Source organism: Cydia pomonella, chromosome 8, assembly GCF_033807575.1.
Source record: "Cydia pomonella isolate Wapato2018A chromosome 8, ilCydPomo1, whole genome shotgun sequence".
Lineage (NCBI taxonomy): Eukaryota > Metazoa > Arthropoda > Insecta > Lepidoptera > Tortricidae > Cydia > Cydia pomonella.
Genome location: NC_084710.1, coordinates 13,737,902 through 13,764,990, shown reverse-complemented (window position 1 = coordinate 13,764,990; position 27,089 = coordinate 13,737,902). Strand labels below are relative to the sequence as shown.

General features: G+C 33.7%; 1 protein-coding gene across 2 annotated transcripts; it reads left to right on the top strand.

The window, feature by feature from the left end:
• Positions 1-15,162: 15,162 nt before the first annotated feature.
• LOC133520629 (uncharacterized) lies at positions 15,163-23,338 on the top strand. Of its 2 annotated transcripts, XM_061855162.1 has the most exons (7): positions 15,163-15,309; positions 17,737-17,908; positions 18,989-19,145; positions 20,362-20,482; positions 21,384-21,518; positions 21,847-22,060; positions 23,018-23,338. In XM_061855162.1, exons 2-7 carry the CDS (start codon positions 17,746-17,748, stop codon positions 23,167-23,169), a joined length of 942 nt encoding a protein of 313 aa, XP_061711146.1. In that variant the 5' UTR covers positions 15,163-15,309; positions 17,737-17,745; the 3' UTR covers positions 23,170-23,338. The 2 variants fall into 2 exon arrangements, with proteins under 2 accessions (XP_061711146.1, XP_061711147.1); XM_061855163.1 differs by lacking the exon at positions 18,989-19,145.
• The last annotated feature ends 3,751 nt before the right edge of the window (positions 23,339-27,089 follow it).

The following is a 27,089-nucleotide window of genomic DNA, read 5'->3' as shown; positions in this document are numbered from 1 at the left end:
CCTAGAGGAAATTAACCGATACACCTTACCTCTAGATAAAAGACCACAAACAAAGCAGAACACGAATTGTAAAAAAAATTAAAACTTGATCAAATTGTTATTTTTAGTACAATAATTTTTAAGTGTTTTTTTTTTTTAAGAGGATGCTTATTTCTGTTATTAAATATCCATATATCTCTTTACACACAGCCTTTACAACTGTAAGTCATGTGTAAAAGACAGGATAGACATACAAAGTAATGAATATGTCTAAAATTTATTAACCTACCAATTACTCTCAAAAATAGAAATTATATTATAAAGGTTACCCAATTTTATTTTGCACACAATAATTGTTCGCATTATATAATGCGCATTTTGGCATTATTAGATTTTAAACAATCCCAATGCAAAATAGGTTATATTAGTCGTGACTGTTTTTCGAACAAAGCTTGTATAAAACGAAGATACTTCAACTATATACTTGATACGAATGTCAACTATCCACTTAAGAGAAGAACATAAAAATATGTAGTCTAAACTAAAACGACCACTAGAAGACGACCAAAATATAAAAATTCATTTTCATCGGACTGAGAGCATACGAATATGTTAAATTCATACTTATTTTCACTACCTCTTGAGAGCTGCAGCATATTCTAATAAAAATAAAACCGAATACCAGCACTTATGCAAGATGCCGCCGTTATGGAGATTATTGAGACTGCGGCGGAGATACGAAGTAATCCCGTGGCATGTGGGTACTTGGGTAGCATGTGCCTAGAACAGGCTAAGACATCGGAGAGTAGTGAGACTAGAAGAGGTAAGGATGTCCACATTTAGAGAACAACTATTGTGACACTTCACGCATTGTGTGAGAAATGTTTCTAAACTGTGGGCGAGTTCCTTAATAGATAAGTTATATAATATATAATATTCTTCGAGAAAGGTATTACGAATGAATGTGGAGGGATGGAACGGGAGAGGAAAACCTAGAAAAAGGTGAATGGATTGTGTGAGAGATGCCATGAAACGAACGCGAGTGAACGATGAGATGACGGGTGACAAAAAGATATGGAAGAAAATGACATGCTGCGCCGACCCCAAATGAATGGGATAAAGGCAAGCGAATGATGATGATTCTTTGCATGTAATTACGCTAGTTTAATTATACATGTATGCCAGTTTGTATGCAACATGTGGAGATCTTATGTGGTTACATATTGTAAATATTTTTAAGAGCTCTTTGTAAACCCACTATTGACAAATAAATAATCAATCAATCACTCTTTTCCCGGAACCCGATTCTGTCTTAACAACTTCTGACGGTTCTTATCTTTTTTGACCTTGAAGATCACTCACGCTGATTGGAGCATGTGAAGTGAATGCTGTGCGTGAGATGCGCGCCAATCACAAAAAGGATCGTCAAGGTCATATCAAAATCAGTTCAAAATCGTAACACACACCAGCAATTTTTAAGAGAAATGAAAAGAAATGAAATGAAAAAATGAATAAGAGATTCGGTGAAGTAATGATAGGTTTCTATTAGGTAATTACACTTTTAAGTTTTGGTTTCTAAAATATTACTTAAAAAACCGGACAAGTGCGAGTCGGACTCGCCCACCGAGGGTTCTGTACTTTTTAGTATTTGTTGTTATAGCGGCAAGAGAAATACATAATCTGTGAAAATTTCAACGGTCTAGCTATCACGATTCATGAGATACAGCCTGGTGACTGACGGACAGATGGACGGATGGATAGAACAGAACAGAAAAAAAATACTTATCTACTTCGTTGCATGCAACTGGCTGGTAAGTTGCAGTTACACTTAAGTTAGTTTTGTACGGTTAAGTTTTAGAGAAAGAAGCAGTTATGGGACCTCTGAATAAATTCTTTTTTTTAACGGAATCGCACCTCTCTTCTCAAACATTATCGACTAAACACGAGCTTTGCTGTCGCTGAAAACTTTTTGAATTATCTAAACCAAACGCTTCAAACCAAATAGGAACTTATATTTATTTACATACACTGCTAAATTAGTTTGCAAAATGCAAGGACACGTATCTAAGGATGTTGACACTTTAAACCATCGCATACAATTTAAGTTGATCCCGAAATATCCTCCTTCATTTCAACCGAAGTTTAAGTCTATTTGTTGAATTTCGTTTTATCTGAACAGCTTTGCGGTTGCAGTTCAATGATATTATACATATAGATAGGTTATACTCATATACAAGGAGCACAGAAAATACAAATCTGTTTTTATTTATTAATTTTCGCATACCATTTATCTTTGCCATGCTCCTCGTTAATTAAACATATGCTTGTCTGTTTCTCTATCGGTGTGTACGTGTACATCTCTCACTTGTCTAGGTGCGACTAAAGGCAACTTGTACATATTGTACAAGGTAAGCGCTTCAATTTTGGAATGCCTATAACCTACCTGGAAATATAAAGTCATTGTTGCAGTCCAGAAAATTGCAATATAATGCAGTGTAGAGTATCCAGCTTTCACCGACTAGGCGAAAATATCACTTTCAGTTATCGCCGAATGTTGACGCTTGTCGTAGCATTGAGGTAGAAATGTGAGTGAAATAGCTGGTATTCCTGCACTTAGTTTTTATTTCACTTACACGCTTTTAAATATATTTTTGGAATGACTACATATGTACCTACTGTGAATTTGAGGGTTAATAAAAGTTTTCCTTTCCTTCATGCAACTCCCCTTCATATGCAAAATTGATTTCTAAACGGTGGGTAAACATATTGTACAAGGTACGGTATGCACGCATAATCTGATTGAGGTAAAACATTGATTTTTATACGTTTAACTATATTTTCATAACACCAGCCCGTAACTTCTTTATTCTTCAAAAACTGATGAGAAAGTTGTACTTTATCTACAAGATAGGCAAAGTAAGTTGATGCAAATGTTGAGTCATTTTCTGATGTTGGTTCGTAGGATTTAGAATCATTAATATTTAATTAAATTTGTAATGTTTTACAGTTAGTATTTTCCTCGCGGTGGTGTTGTGAAAAATATTGTATATCACTCGTTGTCAAAGTTTGTTTAACCATCGCGCCTTGAAACCCTCGCCACGCTCATGATTCCACTTTTCAAACCACTCACTACTCTTAATCAGATTTTATTTTAAACTTAAGTGTAATAAAGAACATCGAAAACTTACAGCACCTACTTAAATATTTACACTATTTTACACAGTTACACAAAAACCTAATATGTGGCCATCCGGACTAGCTTCTAGCTTATTATTAGCAATTTCTGTATTCTCCCTAAAGCAATAAGCAAATAGCTTTAATAACATTAAGTAGCGCAGGGCAATCCCTTGTGAAAAATATTTTATTTGTCTTACTCTCCAACTCGACCAGTCGTGACCATTCTATTACATATAAAAGCAAGAAACCTAGAGCAGAATTCAAACTTTTAATATCTCTGTTTGATTTGATACTATTATGTTGATACAGTCTAAGTGCATCTCGTTCGCGCTAATTGTATGAAGCCAGAGAGTAAGGAAAGAGATATGCCACCCGCGTTATAAAAGCTAACCAATTGACATTTCATTCAACAAATCAGTTTAGTAGTTTTGACGCTATGGTCGAATTCACGACACAAATATACCCACCTACATAATTATCTGCCGTGCTAACAATAAATGCAGTAATCACACTTGAAAAGTCAATTGCATGACTTTCCGACCTTTATCTTGTTCTCGTTGAATAACTTAATTATTTAAACCATGTTAATATGATGTATTGCACTTACGATAAGCAGGGCAGAATGTAATAATAGATTGCTAAAATCAAAACCCATCCCATAATCCGGTAGGTAAAAAAAGTTCGATTTTGAAGAACCTAGCCTTAATGAGACAATATCACTAAAGCTTTGTAGTAAATTATCCCCAAATGCGTCGTCTGTCTTGGCCGAAAACGTGACGCCCATTAATAATTCTTACCAACAATATAGCGACGTTGATAAAAACATAGCGGTTATTAAGCGTAGTGCAGGCCGAATTAATAGCAGTGTTTGTTGTTATAATAATATTCATTCATTATAGGCATCAAGGGTCCATATTATAAATGTCTTAACTAACTAATGTTATGCGATATTGCAGGGTAAATAAATAAATAGAACTAGCTTCTAAGTCCTTACCTTCATAATTATGTAGATGAGGTTATTCAAAGGTCATACGCTTAATATTCTAATATTTTACCTTGGGAACTAAAACTTACGATATTTTGTTATTTATTTTTTATGCAAAATTAGAACTTTATCTACATATTTTATTTTCTTGTTATCTTCTTTTTTTTTATTGTAAATCTTTAATTCTATCAATTCTTGTAGAGCACAAGTTTCAAGTCTACCCACAGAATCTATTTTGTTTTTATAAATTCCAGGGAGTTCTGTTATTGGCTATGCTTATACAGTGTAACCTCACTAATCCGGCACTATTAAAACCGGGGGGTGGGGGGCGGATTATTATAATGTTCGGATTACTGGATTATACTGAAAAAGTCACAGGTAATGAATAAAATAAAGCATTCGACGACGCAGCGATCGAAGCGCAAAGGTGTAGAGGGGGAGGGAGGCGTTATCGGAGGGTACCAGATTATTGGACATGCCGATCTATCGAAGTGCCGGATTAGTGAGATTATACTGTATTTACTCATATTTTTTGTATATTATTTACTGTAAATGATGTTCGACGAACGAACGAAACGAACTTCTCAACAGCATGAGCTTAGCTGGCCGCGTAGCCAACGTAATCGCTAACGGTCCGTAGCGTATCGTACTGTAACGTAGCGACAGTGACAGTTGCGTTTCGTTTGCCACGGATCGTGAACGATAGGCACGTTGGCTACCCAGGCTGGTACCATCGTATTATCGGGAATACATCATTTACTTAAATATACCATGTATCAATTAAGTATTCAAACTTTAATTTAATTTTAATTACAGTATAAATACTGTATCTGAGAGTTTATCGTAGAAAATAAATTGAAATATTATGTCTACGGAAATTAACAACACTTATTTTGAAATTTAAAGTTTTATAGGTACTTAGTTATATAATTCTGTTTTCCTTGTATTATTAGTTAAAAAATGGTAATGTCAATAAGTTTCTGAAGAACTAGAAAATTTTATAAACGCGCTATAATCAATATATAAATATAAAATAATCTGATTTGTTCCCTCTACACTTCAAATGTTGTATTTTGGTTGAAAAAGTTACCTTTCCAAACAAATGTAACAGAAGATTTGATTGGCTAACGTATCAAAAATAAGGCATTTGTCACTGTTTCCCTTACATTGAACGCGAAAGGATAGCATGCCTAAACGCAACTTTCAGTCACAGAGCGTCAAGTCATTTGTAAGGGGAGCCCCACAATAGTTCTCTTCTGTATGACTGACTGCCTCGTCGCGAAAATGGTAGAAATTGTGTTATAGTTGGGTTGTATCCTTTGTGCACACAATGAGGCCATTGTACTCCGGACAGATACTAATTTCAAATGTTTCTTTGTATATTCAACGCCTGAGGAAACAAAACTTATGAGGGGACGAAATAAATATTCCTTTTTTCGGTCGAATTTCCAACGCGCGTTTCGGCGAGATATATTGCCTTGTTCAATGTGTTTTATTTTTGTGGAAACTGTATTATGGCGGTTGTTTTTTATTGCAATCTTAACACATTCTTTGTTGAATGGAAATTAGAGTTGATATATGGGGCATCTGCTTTTTGTTTGGCGAAGTTTGAAAATAAATTAGCTAAGCTGAGAAAAAACAGACTTCGGAATAAGTTGGAATAGTAAATTATGGAGCATTAACTTCGTCATAATATCTAAGCAATGGGCAAAAGTTTCTGATAAAATATTTAGACCTGTTTAAAAAAAAGTAGTTGAGCGCAAGCAATTAAGCCATTCCTTAATGGACACTTCTTAGTTATTTATATGTATTATGGCTGATTATTAAATAAACAATAATTAATCAACAGCTTCCTTTCAATTACCTTTTAAAGAGTTTATTTGTAGATTGTTCTCATATACAAGTAAGTGGGTACCTATGATCTGTACGAGTTTCAGCATTGTGGTTGCTGTTAGGCACAGCGGTACAGCGCATAACCCTACGTACGGAAAATACACTCGTGCTTGGAATATAACTATTGAGTCACTGTCACTGATTGACGAAAAAATATTACTTATAATTGTTACCATGGTATCTAATGGGGAAGTGTTTCATATTAAGTACAATTATTTGCATAACAAATGTAATGACGTATATTATCAATTGTTGATTACATGTCAAAAAGCATAAAATCAAGGCTGAAAACAATACCTACCAAAATTGCATAAATTCTTCTTGTATTAACATTATTTTATGAGCCCTTGAAAATGCGACGCGTTACACGTTACAGGTTCGTTATTTTATTTTTTCGTCATAAAATGTTTGTCCTTGCGTTTATCTTTTTACGTATTGTAACAGTGTATGGAGGAAAAAATCAAGGGCCTATACATGTTTTACCGTTGGTTTAGCATACGTACAGGCTATCTTTATTTAACAGTATGGTTAACGACTTCCAAGCGTACCTACGTTATCCGACAACGAAATGGCTCAACGTTTTAAGTCCACAAGCCTCTGAAAAAAATGACATATGGCAGGGTGCAACAAATTAAAGTGCCTTAGGGGGAAAGTTGCCTTAAAATCTTAGGCTAGCTCATTTTACTTAAAGGAACCATTCTTTTATTATTAAAAAGAAACAAAACTGCATACAATGATTTTTAACAATTTACTTGTCTTAATTCATTTAAGTAAAATGGGCTAACTTAAGGTTTTAGGGCACTTTTTCTTCCAGGATTCATTAATTTTGCCCACACTGTACAGTTCATATTATCCGTTGCAACCAAATGTAATCATGAAAGGGTTGTTTAATATAAATAAAATTAAATGTTCATGAAAATAGGTCACGCGTAAAGAATGTGTGATTTTCACAATTACGAAACAAAGAACGAATGAAAAAATAATAAATTGCTTCGTAAATCATGAACGGGACTGCGTGCGGGAAAAATGTTTGTCTTGTTGTCGAGTGTATAGCGGACACAATAATTCAACATGTACTGATAATTGATTACAAATTCGATACTTTTGTTGAAATATGTTTGGATTAATATTATGGAGGTTTCGAGTGAGCTATTTGTTGTGTTTGACATTGAAAGAGAAATGTTCAGCAAATGAGTACTTAAAACTTAAAAAAAAAAACAATCATTCTTAATTTTCTTATTTATTTATTTTCGTATACACTAATATTACCTTTAGTGAATTCATCCAATAATCAATATGGCAAGTTATAAGTTGACCGTGGTCATTCAATGCTCTACACTGTCTTTAAACGGATTCATTAGGGTAAGTATATTTTCACCACACCAACTGGTAAAGGCGCTCTTGATCGTTCATAAACTAATGAGAAAGTTGCATTTTATCCACATGTGGGGCAAAGTAATCAGATGCAAATTTTGAGTTGTTTCCTTATGTTGACCAGGAGAATTGACTTTGAAATGATGATTTTGAATGATAATTTTTTTATCACGTTCATTTGGTTTTGATTCAATTTGTTTTTTTCTTTTTGGTATTTCATAGTTAGTAGTTCCTCGCGTTGGTGTGGTGAAAAATTTTGTGTTTCACTTGGAGGCAAAATTTGTTTAACCCTCGAGCCTTGAAACCCTCGCAACGCTCAAGATTCCACCTCGTGGTTCAATTTTGGAATCTTTCGCTTCCTCGGGTATCAATATTGGCACGAGCGGTTAAACAACAACTTTGCCCCCTTGTAAAACAAATAACTATTTTATTATTCTTCCGGATAATAACTTATATATAACGAGGGCCTACTAAAACAGGAGGTGGAGAAGGATTTTCTCAGTAACTGGCCGGAAAAAGCACATCAAGAGTCGTGGAGATCAAGGGGGGAGGCCTTTGCCCAGCAGTGGGACATTTAAGCAGACTGAGAAAAAAGATAACGAGGAAAAAGAAATGCCATTAAAATTGACAATAAAAAATCGTGTCGCCCTTTCCTGTCGACACATAAAGAGATAATGGACCGAAACGTAACGATTCGATTTCACTGCCAAATACTTAAAGTGCTATAATAATTTTAGTACGAGTTACGGAATGTGGGTCAGTTCTTTATAACGGTTGAGTATGCGGTATCAATTAATTTCAGATATTTGTTTTTCAATAGACAAAATTCATAATGAATCCGTATAAATTGAAAAATAAAATATATTTTAAAAATAAAATGTTTTTCAGAGAAGCTTTGAAGGAGATTGGCGATATTTGGTACCATACCATTCTTTTCTACAAATTGCATCCCTTAACGTCAAACAAATAACATTAATAAATTGATGTTACAAGGTACCTATTTACCTAAATGTTATACAACGTGTCTCTACACTCTGGACATAGATGAATAGGACGTGTCGATTAAGGTATTTCTAACCTGTGTACAAAGTCTCATTCCAAACGACACAGTATTCACGGAGAAATTAATAATTTACGATTTAATACACGGTATTTAAAGAGTATGTGAGAGTGGTATTTAAATGGGAAGTTTGAAAGTAGCACCGGTAGCGGAGAAAATAAGGAGTGATAGGTTAGCGTGGTATGGGCATTTAATGAGGAGGGATGAATGCCATATAGGAAAAAGAATGTTAGGAATGAATGTTGATGGACGGAGAGCGGATGGTAGACCCAAAAAACGATGGATGGATTGTGTGAAAGAGGATATGAGAAAGAAAGGAGTGAGTGCTGAGGTGACAAAAGATAGAGGAGAATGAAGAGAAACATCTTGTGCCGACCCCACATAATGTGGGATGAGGGCAGGAGGAAGAAGAGATTTAAAGAGTATGTCATGTTACTATTGCTGCCACTTTAATCTTATCGTCATTGTGAATGACTAATACAGTATGCTCCTATTTATTGATGATTTATTTGAATTAATTCAACTTAAATATACAATTAGTGTTCCGTACAAAACTTTGTTCACGGAACACTTAAGGAATCACTTTGGTTTTGCAAATCGGTTTATATGCTATTTTTTTTAATGTTTATCAAAAAAGAAATATCTAAATCAAAAAGCATTTATTTCGTTAAATAGTATACAACATAACACATTCATGGTTGGGACTTCCTAGTAAGTATGTATAATACCTGTGACAGGAAGCCCCGAAATTTAATTAAATAATTTACCACCTTAGAACATTTCTGAGAAGGAACTCTACTCAGGATTTCGGTCAATGTCACGGTGTATAGGTAGATACGTATAAAAATGTATTTAAAAGTAATGAAGATGATTAAAACTCGATGACTGAAACCAACGGTTGAATTTTTAATCAACTTAGGTAATAAATTATTAGGCTGAATATCTTATTATTTGTGGGGACTATTATTTCAGCCATCTACCATGTTGTTTACTCAGGCATGGAGCCAAAGTGGGCTCAGAAATTGTCTGTGTACATATCTATTTTATTACAGATACATTGATACTTCACTGATAGACACACAAAATGTTTAGGTTTTAAGTGCTTTTTGGGTTTGCATAAAATTAATCTATCTTTACGTATATAATCTAATGCTAAAGCTAGAGACTTATCAAATATACCAAGTTTTATTAGGCTATCTATTATACTTAAAATTTTATAGATACCTTAATTTTCACTGTCCGAGCCATCTGAAATTCGTGTCATAGTAAATATGGACTACTTCCTAAACCGTCTTAGAAGGCTGAAATTTGGCATGTAGAGACGAGTCTCTATTCTAAAATATGTGGTCATGAGAAATGCGTAACTTTCACCCTGCAACTCCCTAACATACCTACAAACCTCAAAACATTGGTACCTGAAGTCCTAGACTCGTGAAGTTTTTTGTGGTAGCAGTGATTGGAATGGTAATAAAAAAACAACAATAAAAAAATACATCGCCCTCTATAGTATTGCCACTGTTTCGCCACTTGGCGCCACTTTTTGATATCTAACAAATAGTACACATATCAGTCAAAGAATAAGGATCAAAGTCAAATGGCGTTCTAAAAGTTTGAATTATTTGTCGAAAGATGGCAGTAAATTTACTTACAACAAACACAAGTGGCCGGTTCACGATTAAGACTTGAAAATTAAAAAACTAATGATCCCGTGAGCTGTAGACCTTTTTTTATACTACTTCGGTGGTAAACAAGCCGGACCCGTGCGCCGTGTGCCCGCCTGATGGTAAGCAGTCTCCGTAGCCTATGTACGCCTCGAACTCCAAAGCAATTACATGCGCGTTACTGACCCTAACACTCCGCACCCTCGTTGAGCTCTGGCAACCTTACTCACCGGCAGGAACACATACTATGAGTAGGCATAACCTTGCGAGCATAGCTTTAAACTGAATAACTATATATATGGCTCCGGTGTCAACACTTTGTGCCAAAGATATATAAATAGATTTAAGCAATATTGTAAGCGTCCTGAATAAATTTATTTTATTTATTTCTTTCAAAATTGCAATAACGGAACCAAGTCTATCATTTGATAGGTTTTTAAAAATAAGATTGAGCATTCCAAAAAAGATTTTTGATGAAGTGAATACTTTTGGGAGCAATTGCTTCAAATGTGTCCACAAAATTACACGAACCTAAATTAATAAAAAAATATTAATGGAACCTAAAATAAATAAAAAATACTCCTACTTAATAAAAAAATATATTTAATATGAAAACATTTTTGTTTAAAGTGAAACAGAGACGCTTAGCTCGTGCTCCGCAGTCGCTTAGTCAGTCAAAAACATGACATTTAGGTAAAAAAAAACATCACACAGATTTTCGAGATTCGAACGGGTGACGCCGCGCTTAGAAGCGAAGCTTTCCCGACTGCGGCACAATAACAGATAAACTAGTGGGTGAAATTTGGCTTCTTAACACAAGCAACTAATGAATTACCAAACCATACATTACATTTCAAAATTTCAAAAATGGAATGTTTATTCTAATAGTATTTCTGCTATGTTCTGCCACCAGAGTGCAGCTCTAGCCCACAGTTTTTGAAGTTTTCACAGATAATTTGTTGCCAACTTGCGAATAAAATATGACATTGATGCATCAAGGCGGTTTGTTTAAAGGGACCTACCGCAAAAAAAAAAAAAAAACAGTCGGTACAGTGTAAATCGGTAATAAATACAACATTAGCTAATTTAGAAGTTTGTGTAAGTAGATAGTTTCATTGCAAGAGGGGGTCGGACCCCTTCGTGCGAGTTCGATGTCGGGTTTCCTTGCTTCCCTCTAATGTCACAGCAACGAAGCTTGGCCGTTTCGTTGCTGTAACATTAGACATATATTCTCGTGGTCAACATTTGAAACAGCAATGAAACGGCCAAGTTGTACTGTTTAACCAAGATGATGGCTTTATAGAGTTAAAGCTTGTAAAGTTAGCATTTATAAAGTTAAAGGGTTAGGATTAACGGAGTAAAAGTCTTGGTATTAAGAGATCTGTACCCCTAGTGTAAATAAATTCGATTTCGAAACGTGACGTACGCGTTTGCGTTTAGTCTCATTTTGTATTGGATTTAGAAAGAGCACGCCAAGCGGGACGTTTTGAAAACTCAAAATCCTATACAAAATGAGACTTAACGCAAACGCGTTCGTCACGCTATGATGTCTATTAAATTTACACTAGGGGTACTGATGACTTTTTAGTGTGAAAACTATAGGTGCATGTTAGTCTTGGCAACACTTTACATGAAATGTTTTTGGTGGGATATATATTCAGCGGCGAAGACCAGAGAAGGCTATTACTTATTTACGTCGGGGCAAGCGCTCAGAATTAGTTGGAAATTCGACAATTATTAAATAAATTATGTAAATAATTGCTTCCCCCCATGATTGGAACTTACAGTCACAAAGTCTATTATAATCTTTTCCTTACATTTTTAGTCATACCTCGTCTTTATTTTAAATAGTAGGTACACGTCAAGTTATTTAGGTATTGTCCAATTAGTACATAACAATTAAGGCATTGTTTCTCTAATAATTTTAATAATTGATCAATGCATTTGCAAATTGAATTTTCGAGAAGTTTCATTGTTGACTCGTTCTTCTAATTCCGACTCGACAAGTGAACGCTTTCAGAATAGTTGTTTTGAACCCGAGTTTCTAAATATACAATTACGATACAAGAGTTCGCCATTTCACTTTGACTGTTAGTCATATTGGGGTTTTAGTACTTTGATCACAGCCAGCAGGTATAATTTATTGCTGTAAAATGGGGTCACTTTACGCAACCATACAATCCAAGTTACACTCATATTTTAAGACTGTCTGAAATAAAATGGAAATTGACATGAACTTTCAAGTATCATAATTATATCTATGTATGTCACTCATGTTTGTTGAGAAATTGTAATACATACGGCCCGATTCGAACTCTGCACCAACTAACCACAAATTTAATTTTACTTTATCTATATTCCAGTTCACATCTTCACAGACATCCTTTTCTGATATTTCTGTCTCTTATTAAAACCAGTATCGAGTTACAAAGAAAAAACTTCAGCATTCTGACCATGTGTCACAAAGAAAGATGCAAGTTTTGTTCGGCAAAGTTGTGTCTTTGCGTTCAAAAACTTCTTTCCCTTTGTTATAGTTTAGTTTTCTTACATTTTTTTTTTGCTGCCACGATACTTGGGACGAAAGTTAGCAGAAACCACTTTCAAGGCTACCTTGTAAGTAAATAAGATAGGATATTGAGATTTTATTAAACTTGCTCCCTATAAAGTTCTATTAAAACGGAATTAAGCTATATTGACATCGGAAAGTCGTTAATAAGTTTGATTAAATGTTTAATATTTCGCGAAAATTCTAGACTGAAAATGTGTTTTTGGTACTATCCGACATAATTTAGACAGAGGCCAACAAATTACTACATAGATGAAGCATTAAAGACATTAAAACAATTTAACTTTAAATAGAAATCAAGAAAACTTTTCATATGTTTTTTTTTTTGTTTTCAGTTACCAAAGAAAAAAAGTTATATCTAAAAAATGTGAGCGTCGCTCGCTACATTAAAGTTGCATCTATGTTCATTAGACTGTATTCATAAAAATTTAGCTACATAAAAATAGTAGACGCAATTCAGCTCGTGGTTTACATGTATATCACTTAATAATGCAGAGTTTCTGAAAGGTAGATGAACTTGGGCTTAAATGAATTTTGCGTTATTTTAATCAAATCTACCTATATACTTAATAAATTGAATTGTTTTTACTAGAAATACATATATAAGTAACTATGGATATTACGGATTTTTTGTTAAAACCAAATTTCATATTTCGAGTAAACACGTGTGAGATAATCTAGAAACTTTAAATAAACAGGCCCCGCAGAATAATTACCAAAAACATATATTTTATTCTAAAATAATAATACGTAAGGCGAAATGAAAATCTATTCTAATAGATACACTGCAGGCAGAACTATGCATGTTTTTGTACCATATCTTTAAAACCAACTTAAATTTTCACCCAACCAAATCTAAAACTCGACCAAATACTTAGTAAATTTCCGACTTTTGTATGTGAGTTAATCCCAAGTCAAACGTAAAGTTACATTTGTAGAACCATGCAGTTGCTACAAAAGAATTTTCTCGGGGCTAAGTCTATTCCTCTGGTCATTACTCTTTGTAACTGTTACATAAAGGATGTTAGGTCTCAGGGTAACATTGTTTTAAAGCGAGGCTAATCCTTGAGACTAGGTTTAGTATGTATAATGTCGGTTTAATTATCTTGGTTACGGAGACTATTTGTACTGTGTTTAACTTTAAGTGTAAAAAAATAGTCATAGGATAGTCTTATAAACTTTGCACTCTATACACTTATCACTGTAATTACTTATCTTTCTATACTCTATTGACTTATAGATACACGAGCCGTTTTTTAAACACATTTATTAGTTAACCATGTATAATTTGAAAACCCAATAGGTTACAAACGAAACAAACAATCTCTAGCTTCATCGTCATTTCATTAAAAAAACTATAATTTTAAAGCTTTAATTACCTTTCGACTTCCGACCTAGCGAGACTAACCAAGTGCTTGGTTGGTCGGTAGTTTAATGAATCAAGTGCAATATGCGAAACTCAATACTAGTTTTTATTTACATTTATTTTTCAATAAAACATATTTTCACATTTTGTTTTACCATTTTGTCCGATTGATTGATTTATAGATCGATGCCAAACTCCAGCTTTCTAGTACAGTCAGCGAAGAAAGTGGTTTACCACTTTTCGACTCTATTACTTGACAAATAGAGTCGAAAAGTGATAAACCACTTTCTTGGCTGACTGTACTAGCACTAACGATCACGGAGCAAAGACATGTTTCTAGGATTAGCTACTTCTTTTTAATCTTGCCAACAAGTAAAAAACCTTAATATCACTACCATCATCTATTTATCTCTCTCAGGTGCTTTAAGGTTAGCTGGAAGAGATCCCTTAAAGGGGCATGTTGCCTTTGTACACATTTAATGTACCTATTCGCTATTTGTCCTGTACTTGTTTTGTGCAATAAAATGTTTTACTACTACTACTATTACTTACTGATTATAGTAATTTCTAACATTATATAATTTATACAAAGTGATTACAATCCACATACATACAATATAAAGGTATGTAAATGAGATTCATATTTTGTTCAAAACCCATAGCGTACGTATGGGTTCATAAACCTTCTTAGATCTTTGTAGTAGAAATATAAAAACTTCGAAACGCTCGTAGGATGATTTATAAAAAAAACAAGTATATTCCATTTTCATGACTGAGTATTTTAATAAACTCGAAAATGTTGATCATGTACTGCCAACAAAATCCAATAGTTGAAAAGTTAGTATGTAACAACACGAATGCAGTGACGCCGAATGTGCAATATAAACTGTTTAAAACCTAAACGACACAACTACCTTGTATGTCGCATTTAATATGTAGTCCTATTTGAAAAATACAAGGTCGTTTATTCAACAACGTTACACAAGATAAGAGATTGCGTGGACTACCATCGGCAACCATAAAGCGAGCTGTGCCGTGGAAAAATCGCTCATATTTTCTGCAGTGACAAACACGTTGTGTTGCTCAGATAACATTTTAAAATATTCGTTATAGCTTTTATCAAATGTTTTGGCACACGCAAGTTTGTTTAGTTTTTATTTTCATTGTTAACGCTTGTTTTTGAGTGCTTCAATGTACAAGGAAAATTGTTCAGAATATTTGGTACTATTTTCTGCTCCAACCTAAACGGTAAGTTTAGTTTTTAAAATGTCAGCAAGAAGATATTTTTTGCATCATTTAAAATACACGTATTTTTCTTCGTTATTAAGTTCTATTTTCATTAAACTTTATATCAAAACAAAAACCAAAAACCTTTAAAATCTAGAATCAATGTTTGACATGTTTTTCATATTCTGATTTTTGCGTAAAATACATAAAATAAATAATCATTAAAACTGTGAACATAGAATATAACTATATAAATAAATAGCATACGAGCTGACCATTTTACACATTGGTTTCTTATTAAACACACATCAAACATCAGACAAACGTGATCAATCACTATCTATCTTAACAATATAAGGAAAACTAAACATACCTTGATAGGTATGTTTAGTTTCCTTCTCTCTGAATCTTTTCTGCATCGGAGTTCTTGACACAAAACCTGATAATATGACTTAAGGGTTCTGTTAGTTTATTTATGGGTTGCATAGTAGATCATTAATATTGCAATTTTCATTCCACCAACCCATGCTTCCCGCGTGCTCGACACGCGACAGTTACATAGTGCCGAGCCGTCAGTGATGCACGACGACAGGAGAGACAAGTGTCGTGTCGCTCGCTTGCATAATCTTTGCAAAGAGAAGCCAAACAACTGTATACACCTAAACACTTCATGGTATCTGATAAACTAGATCTGAGCGGCTCAGGATCTTTTCATAATATTAAATAAGAAATAGGAGGCGTTAGAGTAGAAAAAGTTACAAATAATTTTTCAGATAAGATAAAATGAAATTGAATATTATACATATTTATCTTAACTTGAAGGACAATTGTCCTTCTACGTATATTCTCAAAGTCAAATTATAAATAGACATTAGGTAACATTAATGCGCTTCTAAGACTGGTTGTCCAACCTACCTACATAAAAGCTAGGGTAGGTATCGAATTGATATACATGAGAACATGTAAATATTATACACCGTGGGCTCGAGTAACCTGACAGATTTTAACCACACATACCTTATTATTATTGGGGTTTTTGAGCCTTTGAATGCCACGTCGACCAGGTAGTGATCTATTGTGACAGCCCTTTAAAGTTCATTGCTGATGCCCGTTGAATCCAGGAAATTCCAGATTCTCTGGGCCGTAATGTTCTGTACCTCATAGGGCTGTAATACGTGCCGCCCTAAGTGGGTACTTCTTTTTGACATTAGTGGTCCACAGGAACAGAGAATGTGCATTGCAGTCTCCTCTGACTCCTTGCAGAACCTGCATGTCGCATCTTGTTTCTTCCCAGTTTGAAACGTTCAACTTACAGTGACCAGTCAATATTCTGGTCACCGCGCAGGTTTTGTGTCTTTTGAGCTCTAAAAGCTCCTTAGCAAATTTGTTGTTGAACCCTTTGATTAGAGCTTTCGAGTGTTCTTGTCTTTTGACGAACTTCCACCAATCGATTGCTCTTGTTTTCTCTAAGTTGCTGAGCAGAGAATATGCATCCCGTTTTGTAAATCCATAGAACGGTTCTGGGCTGACCAGGGGTGTGTCTGCGCCCTTTCTAGCAAGTTCGTCCACTTCTTCGTTTCCGTTAATGTCGGTGTGCCCTGGTACCCATCTAAGTATCATACCGTACCTTAGGTCATAAGGAGCTAAAAAATGTTATAAGATTTCTGAAAAAAAAAGTCAAAAATAGTTGTGTGTGTGTTTTCTGTACACAACACGTTATTTATTTTTAAATATTAGCGTATAAAATACATTAAAAAGAAAAAGTAAAGTTTTTTTTTTATTTTACAGATAAATTTTGCGAGTTTCCATTAAAATTTTAATGGTCTGTAGGTATGTTTAAACTAAGTCACGTAGCGGCAGCGACGCAACCAAAAGATGTTTTTCACTGAGTCATCACGGAAACAAAAAACAGAAAAACAAGACCGCTTTTGGAAGACTTTTTACGACATTTTAGTCTTTAAATGCGGCCAAGAATACACCTTCAAAATCTGTCTGGTTATTCGAGCCCACAGTTTATAGGTATAAATAAAGCTGATTAATTTTCGCTCCCGGTGGTATCATGAGACGAAACAAAGAGGCCACTGACTTGGATTTTCAAAGTTATTAGTACTGTCCACTTATTTAGTAAATACAACGGAAACCCTACAGACTTGTTTACTCTCGATAGTGACGTAGGTAACTGGATATAAGATAAAGAACATAAAAATATATAATATATGTCAGCAAAAACAAAAGAGAAGAAATTTGTAAACGTCCGGCTCATAGTCGAATATACAATATTATCATATATATATATGCACGACCTCGTTACTATAAATAAAAGTCAGAGCAAAGAGTACAATCCAGATCTAAAAATACTACAATTTCCCCCAAAAAAAGTACACCAAAAATCTTCTAGGAATGAGTGATTTTAAGTTTAAGAAGACTATAAATGCACTATTGTTACAGATTACGAAAATGGAATCAACAATAAGGAATCAATTAATAACATTTCACTCTGACACCCTACATGCTGTTAAAACGGTTTTTAAATTGGAAAGCCCGGGAAGGATGGATGAAGCAGTCGATTTGCTTCAAGAATGGATCTTGAAACAGACACATTTTATCAAAAAGATATATCGTGAGTTTTTGTTCACAAATTATTATACTTTTACAACTAAATTTAAAACTAAGCACTAACATTTTTGATGTGTATGTAGAAATGTTTGACTCAACAAATTTATTCGTAATTTAACTGATCTAATGATGTATTTATAAATAAATGATGGTACTTATGTACGTTCAGAGTTTGTAAGTATGAAGTAATTTTTACTTGACTTCTAACCAAAACGAAAAGTTGTTTAAGAAAGATAATCCTTTTCATTGAAGAACACTGACATTTTGATATTATTTTGAGAGCATTGTGACCGACCTGTAGTTTCAAGGACCAAGTAAGTCCTAGGGTTGACTCCTCAGCTTCGTAATGTGTTTATAGTATCGGGTCTTAACTAAGAGCACTAGTCAATACCGAACTTGACTTGGCAAACTTAGGAGTGCCTCCATTTTCTTGGTTTGTTTTCATCTTACAATTCTTTAAAATATAAATCAGATTTTAAAGAATTCGTAAAAAAGATAAGTTCCATGTTTTATTTTGTTGAGTTCTATATACAACGTATTACACCGGCCATTGAAAGTGGGGTAGGTACACGTTGTATATGTAGGTCATGCTGAGCAACTTTTACTTTGAGACCAACCCCAAAATCGCGTTAAAAAAATGGACTCTCCCATACAAGATATCAAAATCAGCCAATCAATTTGTAGGAGAGAGTTTTTTTTTCGCGTTATCTGGGTTGAATCCATAGTAAAGTAGTAGTATTTCTTTTAGTTTTAAACGCACCGCCTACAATCTTTTCTGCTTTGCCCTAAGGTTGACTGGTAGAGAATGCCTCATGGCATTAAGTTCGCCTTTTGTACATTAAGTTTTTCTTTTGTACAATAAAGTTTTAAATAAATAAATAATAAATAAAAGTTGCTCAATGTGACGTATACAACGTGTACGCACCCCACTTTTAGTGGCTCGTATAACACGTTGTATATATTTCTATTCCATGTTAAAATTATAATTATAACACTGATTCGAGAAACTATTGAAGGATCCAGAAAGAAAAGGATGACGCTTAACTTTACGAAATTAAAAGGTGAATAAACTTTTTTGTTGCAGCTCGAATTTATTTAGAATCCATATTAATTTCAAGTAAAGGATCAGTAGAAATTGCTAAGAGACGAATTGAAAAAATGTGTACTATGAGGACGTTTTCACCACAATTATTTGACAAGACCGACGCAAAAAACGACTTAATGGAACTGCACGACATTATGTTAGTATCTTTGTCTATTCCTCTACTGTTATCTGTCATTTTATACGTGAACACTAATATAGGAACATACATAAAAGGTTTAAAGAAAAGTCTATATTGATTATTCCTCATACTCGTAACAGCACTTGTGCTTTAAAATCACTAAAACGATACTGGAATTTATGGCTACCAACCTAACCTAATCAATATTAATAGTTTTCAAACTAAGTGCATTGCTGCCAACTTACAGAAACATTTTTTTTTAATATCATCATCGTCTAGTGAAGCAATTAATGTTAAAAAATAAATACGCAAATAAATATAACAATCCACCACCGAAAGTATAAAACTCGACACGTGTTTCGCCTCTCTACGAGGCATCCTCAGGAGATGTTGACGGTCCGAAGTCCGACGATTGAATGAGCTGTCTAGAATGGTCAGCCATATTTATACCTTAGCCTCTATTGTGCAAGCGCGAGTGTGATGAAAAATAACGGCCTAACGAACAGTCTTCGTATTAACGAACAGTTGAATGTTCAGTTGCGTCGTCCACGTTATTACGATTTTTTTCATCTCACTCGCGCTTGAAAAGTAGAATAAAAATACGCCAGTAAGTATAACGGGTTAGCACTGAATAACTAGCACGTTATCTTTTCGCGGATTAGCAAAGAAATATTTTGTGTTTTAATTTAAAGAGAAATATGATTTGATGCATTCGGCCGACAAGCCGGCCGTCCCAGCGCCGATTAGTCGGCTAGTTGGCTAGTCGGTACATCACTAATACGCATCCAATACGGGCACTTAGCTCCCTATACAGTCTATAGGCGGCGTTATAATCAAAAAGTAATTTAAGCTGGTAAATTATAGATGTGCTTCTTTTCCCTATATACTCGATACGAAGCACACGCCTTTTGTTTCTGACTCCCTCAAGATCCTCCGACATCCGCCCACGTGCCAATACTAACGTGAAAATAGATACATAATTAACTTACCTATTCTTGAAACTCAACTATGCTTGTACTATGTACATGAGTTACATTATTTTGTGCTAGTAATTTACACACATTTTATTATTTAGATTGTTTTGAAATCTCCAAGAAAGAAAAACTTCGGGATTTAAATGAATGAAATCACAACTTTTTTTGGAATTGATCCTAAAAAAATGGTATTCAGTATGCCGATAGGTATGTAAGTTTACCGGTTCAGAATTTAGGTCAGTATTTTTTTTCTTTTCCAGAAAGACGATAAATTTACCAAAACTAACGGAGGATCACTACAGAATTACTTTAATAAAGATAACGGCCAAACCACTGCCACTACAATATAGTAATTTGGATTTTTTCAAGTTCATTATAATTGTACGTATTTAGATCATTTTTTTCTTGGAAATACTTACTCTACCTTCCTTCCGACGCTTGGAAAAAATCAGCTTGCATAAATATATACATATTGATTAGCTCTTATTATTGACAGGAGACTATCGAGTGTTTAGACATTGATTTTTTGAAAGTTGGTTCAGTAGTTTAAATATTATCAGCTCCGAGGAGATAAAATAGGTCTGATCTGATAGAAAATATCTCTGGGAAGTACAGTCACGCTCCGTGGTTGTTGAGCCATTACTCTCTAAACTGGACATTCAATAGAACAAGTATTGAACAACCAATTTAGCTAGGACCCTAATCATACATACATCAGACATATCAATCGCGGAGTGTGATAGTATCAACGACTGTTATTTCTTAGATAAGTGTCAAGGTTATCCCCAAAATATTTTACCCAGCGTTCTATATCACCAAACGGGTTATATCCGAATGAGCTGTTAAATAAATTTCAACCTTAATACTAAGAGTATCACAATACCGTTGCTCTAAGAAACGATATTGTTACTTTGGCATATGCCGGGACGGCTCTGCATTAATGAAATAAAGGTTTTGTTTATCAGTTAAACTATATGTTTATGTTTAATTAGCATAACTTTTAGCTTAGCACCCCTGCGTACATAATTGAATGAATGAATGAATAAAATACTTTACTGCGATAAAAATGTTATACATCATAAGATGGTAGGAACATTATTATTGAGTAGCAATACATGTTTAGACACAAAATCGTAATAATCGTAGTAATCGTTTTGTATCTCAATCGGAATGTAACATCGAACGATAACGATTTTAATTCATTAGAAAGCGCTGTTTATCTTTTGGAATCCCAATTACATAGTTTATGCCCTGAAAGAAATATTTTCCATTTTTTTTTCAGTTAGCTGAATATATAAAGCTACACGACTATTGCCAAGGATTCACAATCATTTTGGACCACAGAGATGCAAATGTCATGGATTTTGTGACAAGAACAAATCTTTATGAGTTACAAAACGTTATATCACTTTTAACGGTACGTAAAAATATTATGTTCTGCAAAAATAAGAGGATGTCTGTGACGTATTTTTATATAAGTATAAAGATCACATATTTTAGCATTACGCCTCTTTATATATATTATTTTGGTAAGTACTTATGTAATTTTTAAAAGAAAACGAATCTTACTCTACTTACTACCTACTTATCTACCAAGAAACCTTCTTCTTCTTCAGTCGGTCCCTCAATGCTGAGGATCGTGACATACTCTCCTTCTGTTGAAGACCAAATTCCTCCATAGGCTTCTATTCCTCGCCAAGCGCATGACCTCGAAAGAAACCACCATACGCTTATTTATTTTTCAGGAAGGTTACGGGATCCGAATGAAAGGTCTTCACATCATCTCTTCTTCAAAGGTTGTCGATACACTAGTAATCATCTTCAAACAGGTGTTTAGCGCGAAATTGGCCACGCGCATACATGTTCATAAAACAATTGAAACTTTGTTCGAATTCGTGCCAAAATCATTGTTGCCTGAGGATTTAGGAGGAGATGAAAGGTCAATCTCGACATTATATGGTAAGACGCGTGCATTGTATATCGATTTGAAGTTTCATACTCCAATCATTTTACTTATACTGTTCGACTAAATTCATACCTAAGATCAAAAACTTATATGAAATACAGTGAATAAATCAAGAAGACATAAGTTGAATACATGACTTCAATGAAAGTGATACGTGACATTTTTATACGTGTATTATTTATATACGTGTTTTATTTTACAGTAAAGATACATATATGATTAAAATTAATAATAAAAACTATAAGGAAACTAAAACAAGATATGACTAAAACGACTTTTATTTTACTTAAAAAGAAACATGACAAGCACAATTACAGAGTAAATTAACTATGAAGGCGAACTTAACCCTATGTGGGATCCCTTCTAGTTAACCTTTGAGGAAATGAGTAGAAACCAAGTAACGACGACAAACAAAGATAAAAATGTACAACCACTAAAAGTAATTAAATGCAAGATTTGAATACATATTGTTAAAAATATACATAAATATTTAGAAACAAAACAATATATTAAATAATTCTATTGTTTTCGACACCCAAAGGTTGTCTAGAAGACATCACTTTTAAGCGATAAGACCGCCTACTGTCACCTTTATCCAATTGTCTTTGTTTGTTTCTGTACATTTATTATAAACTATGTGAGGTGTACAATTAAAGAGTATTGTTTTGTAAATAGAAAACTGTGTCTATGAAATAATTTTAGGCTTTTAAGATTGTTATTATTGTATGTATGTGTGACCTTAAATATGATCAGGAACATACTGTTAAAATCACTCGCAATGCTCACGAGCACCGTGTATTTTTATGGGTATTAGCTACCTGATAATAAATGATATAATATTATTTATTTATATTTTCAATTAGTAAAGTGCATAATAATTATAACAAAAGTAAAAATAACAAATACTCAATACATTAATATAAATAATAACTACGATCGTATGGTTTCAGACGAATGGCTACAAGAGCTGTCAACCGAAGACCATATCAATTACATGAACATGATGCGAGGAGCATGCACCAATGAGAAACTCAGGCTCATAGATCACCTCGACGAGAACCTGGGTCTCTCTGGAACATTTAGGGCACTAGCTTTTGATTAAAAATTGTTTGATTTGAAAACACATTCGTTACAATCTACAACGGAATAAGATTATTTCACATGCATTGTACATGACTCTCAAAGAATGAAAATATTATAGGTACTCGTGAGTTATTTGTATAGATCTATTATCAATCCGGTATATAAAATAAAGATTTTTATTATTTAAACTTCAGTCTTTTTCTTCCATGAAATACAATTACGCAACAATCAATCTAGGTGATAAATTATGTTCATCTTCTGTTATTTGGTAATGGTGACGTCTCAACTACTAACAATTCGTGAGGTGACAATATGTTTGTGTACATTTGGTTCGCAGGAGAACTAAACGAAGCAAAAAAAAATCGGAACGTTTTATATTTAGGATAGATTCAAATTATTTATATTTTTCTATTAGTACCATACAAACATTTTTAATATAGTGATAATTATGAAATAGAAGCATTTTTGATATTGCCATATATCCATTTTCTATGAGTAAATAATAAACGTACAATGTAGGCCATGACACGTTTTTGGATAATTATGTCAAAACTTATGTAATAATTTTTTGTTAAGTGTAAATTATTCTAGTAAAATGCGAATATAGCACAACATTTTTGAAAAATATAATTATATATTTTTTTTACCGATTGGTGTAACTTATAGCATATTTTTTGATATAATAGAAATCATTAAACAACTAATTTTACTCAAAGATGGATATGGCAAACGTATTCTCAGCCAAAAAACCATTAATACAAAATTGAAAACGGTAGGACCTTATTATTTTGTAACATTTGTATTCACCAAATACCTAATCGTTGTCAGTCGGCTGAAAAAAAGACCTCAACCAAATGTCACTCAGGGGAATAATCAGTTCTCCCCTACAGGTTCCCCTTAAGCCCTGAAATTGCAGATATCATATTACTTATTAAGACACGCTACTCAAAAAAACATGTCTGAAAAAACGACCGGTGTGGCCTAGTTATCCTGCCTATGAAGCTGATAGTCCCGGGTTCGAATCCTGGTAAAGGCATTCATTTGTGTGATGAACACAGATGTTCGTTCCTGAGTAATCGGTGTTTTCTATGTATATTCGTATGTATACCGTCGTCTAGTATGCATAGAAAAACTTTACTTATTTATTTATGTTCAAGAATCATCTTTATCGCAAGTTTGATAACTTTTCCACCGCCATTTTGCTAACATGTAAATTGTATAGGTACTCGTAATCTCGTTTTTTCGAGTTCAAGGGAAAAAATGGAGCAAGAGTGATTGCAATAAAAAATACTTGATAAATAATTATGTTGGAAAGCACATCCTCATCGGGCTATACCGAGGGTCCTGGCGTCTTTTTCTTGCATACCGGATTTTTGAATTCTTCCATTTGTGTCCCTTACCGTCATTTAATTAGTACATTGATTTGGACAAATTATAACAGAAGTACGTGAAACATTCATACATTCACAATGCGGTCAGCAGACAAGTAAGGGAGAAATACAGCACTATTTCAACCTCGAAAATTAAAGTCATAAAATATTCTACTATTGAATAATTTTTTGATCACATCATCTCCACCTTCGTAATTGTAATTAATGATACAGATGAAAGTATTAGTTTTTTTAAGTGATATATCTGTTAGCAGCTACGTATTATTTAATCTATGTCAGCACAATCGTACCCCTCTTCCATCCGCGTTTGTCGCATAATTGGTTTCGAAAATTCCCGGAATTTCCGATGAGAATTGATGGATTGTTTCCTGCAAGTTTGTCTTTGGTAAATTGTTAATTATGGTAATGCCGGGCAGACATTAAATTTATTTATAAAGGGATAAAATCGTAGGTACCTGATTAATATACAAATTGTATTGTGGTGACGACTTAATGGACCAAGAGCGCACGCTTTGAAAAAAAGGTATTAGTAGACGAATAAAAAAGTGATTCCCATAATTCCTATTGTTGATGCACTAATATTATTTTAACTTGTATACGTTCTTTCATATTAAATGTAATAACCTCAACAAAATGCTTGACCGTGCGTTTGCTTATTTGTGCATTTATAAATCAATCTTCTCATTTATCTCCAGGGGCCCCATTTCTCAAACGGTATTAGACTAATATTGTTACACGAACTGTCAAATCATATGGGTCACCATGGCAACACACGAATAATATTAGACTAATACCGTTCGATAAATGGGCCCCATGATAACACACTAATCAAATTAGCCTATTATTGGGCCCATTTTTCGAATGGTATTAGTCTAATAATAGTAGTGTGTTGCCATGGTAACCCATACGAATTGACAGTTCGTGGATTAATATTATTAGTCTAATACCGTTTGAGAAATAGGCCCTTATTCTTCGAGAAATGGGCACATGGTTCGCGAAATAGGCCCCAAAACTAAACGACAGCGGATAATTGTAGTTTTCTGTAAATTTAGAATTTTGGATTCGAAAATGGGTTTTACCTTCCCAAAGGGCACTAAATTTTTTTTTTGTGGATCATACATATAATTCATTGCTCTAATTAAGCTGTATAAAAAGTTTTATACAAGTTGTGTGAAAGTCCACAACAACAGATACCATTTATTCATTTTTTTTTTTTGTAAATCTATCATCCCGTTGAATATTGGCCAGCGGCTGTTAACGTAACATTTTATAATACAAAAACATCAATTCACATTTATTCCATTCTCGGATATTTCATAATGAATTATGACTGACATGACACTTTTATTTATTGCAAAGTTTAAAATTACTCGATTTGCATTTTTCGATATCGGCACTCGATAAAAAATGTGCAGAGTAAAACTAAAACTAATTTTTCACGGTTTCTGAAATAAAATCTAGATCAGTGTGGGCCGACATAACAATTATTTTGCCCAGTCATGCTGAAAATTAGAGATAAGTATGCTCAAGGCTTGTCGAGGCTCGTTTCCAGTCTTGGCCAATTACTTGGCCCCAGTACTTGTCCGGTACATAAATACTACACTTGGGTAAAATGAAGAGTCTCACAGAGTCATTAACGCAAGTCACAACCGCTGAACTCGTCTTGAGTAGGTGTATTGCACTTAGTCACTTCCATTTTTAAATGTATTACGGAGATCTTCAATGTTTTTATTGTATGTGTTAGCGAATGGTGGGTAAACAATGTAAACATTGTATTTCATGATTGAAAGTTGAGGGTATAATTGAAATCATTTGAGTTTAGTGATTAACTGCTTCTAATGTTCATAGATTATGATTATACAAGTTTAGTTGGATATGTATTTTGATCTAATTAAATATTAAACTTAATGTATATAAATAGCTTAGAAGTATTTACAAGCAAAGGTTAATGTCGTTAATGTAAAATAAAGATCAATATAGAAATGTTTTATCTTGTTGGCAACATTGGTTGTCTTTGTTCAATTGAAATGAATTGATTACTTACTGGTCGCTGATAAAAATAGCTTCTAAGTGTTGCTGAATAAATTATCAAGTACTTTAAATATAAAGTGTGGTGATTATTTACGATTCCTGTGGTTCCCGTAGTACGGTTATCGTACAAATCAGAAGTGACGATCCTGGAAAAGCAACCTACGTCGCCTGGAACCGAGGTATTTGACCCCGAGTGAAGGTCAGTGATGACAATTTTATATAATTGGTGATTTGTGCTTATTTTATGATTTGATCATTGTTGGTGCCTAGAATAGTGAAGTGATAAACATAAAATACTTAAACTTTAGACGTCGATTAACCGTTTAATTTTTAACGTTCATAATGAAGCCGTTACGTAATGAAATCGTTGCAAAGAGGAATTTATATGTGTTTATTATATTAGTTACGTGAGTTTATACAAAGACACCTTAGTTCAAGTAAAGATACGTGAGAACAATAGTAGTTAATTAGTAATAAAACAAGTTTGGTTAATTATTATTGTACAAAATAATTGGTT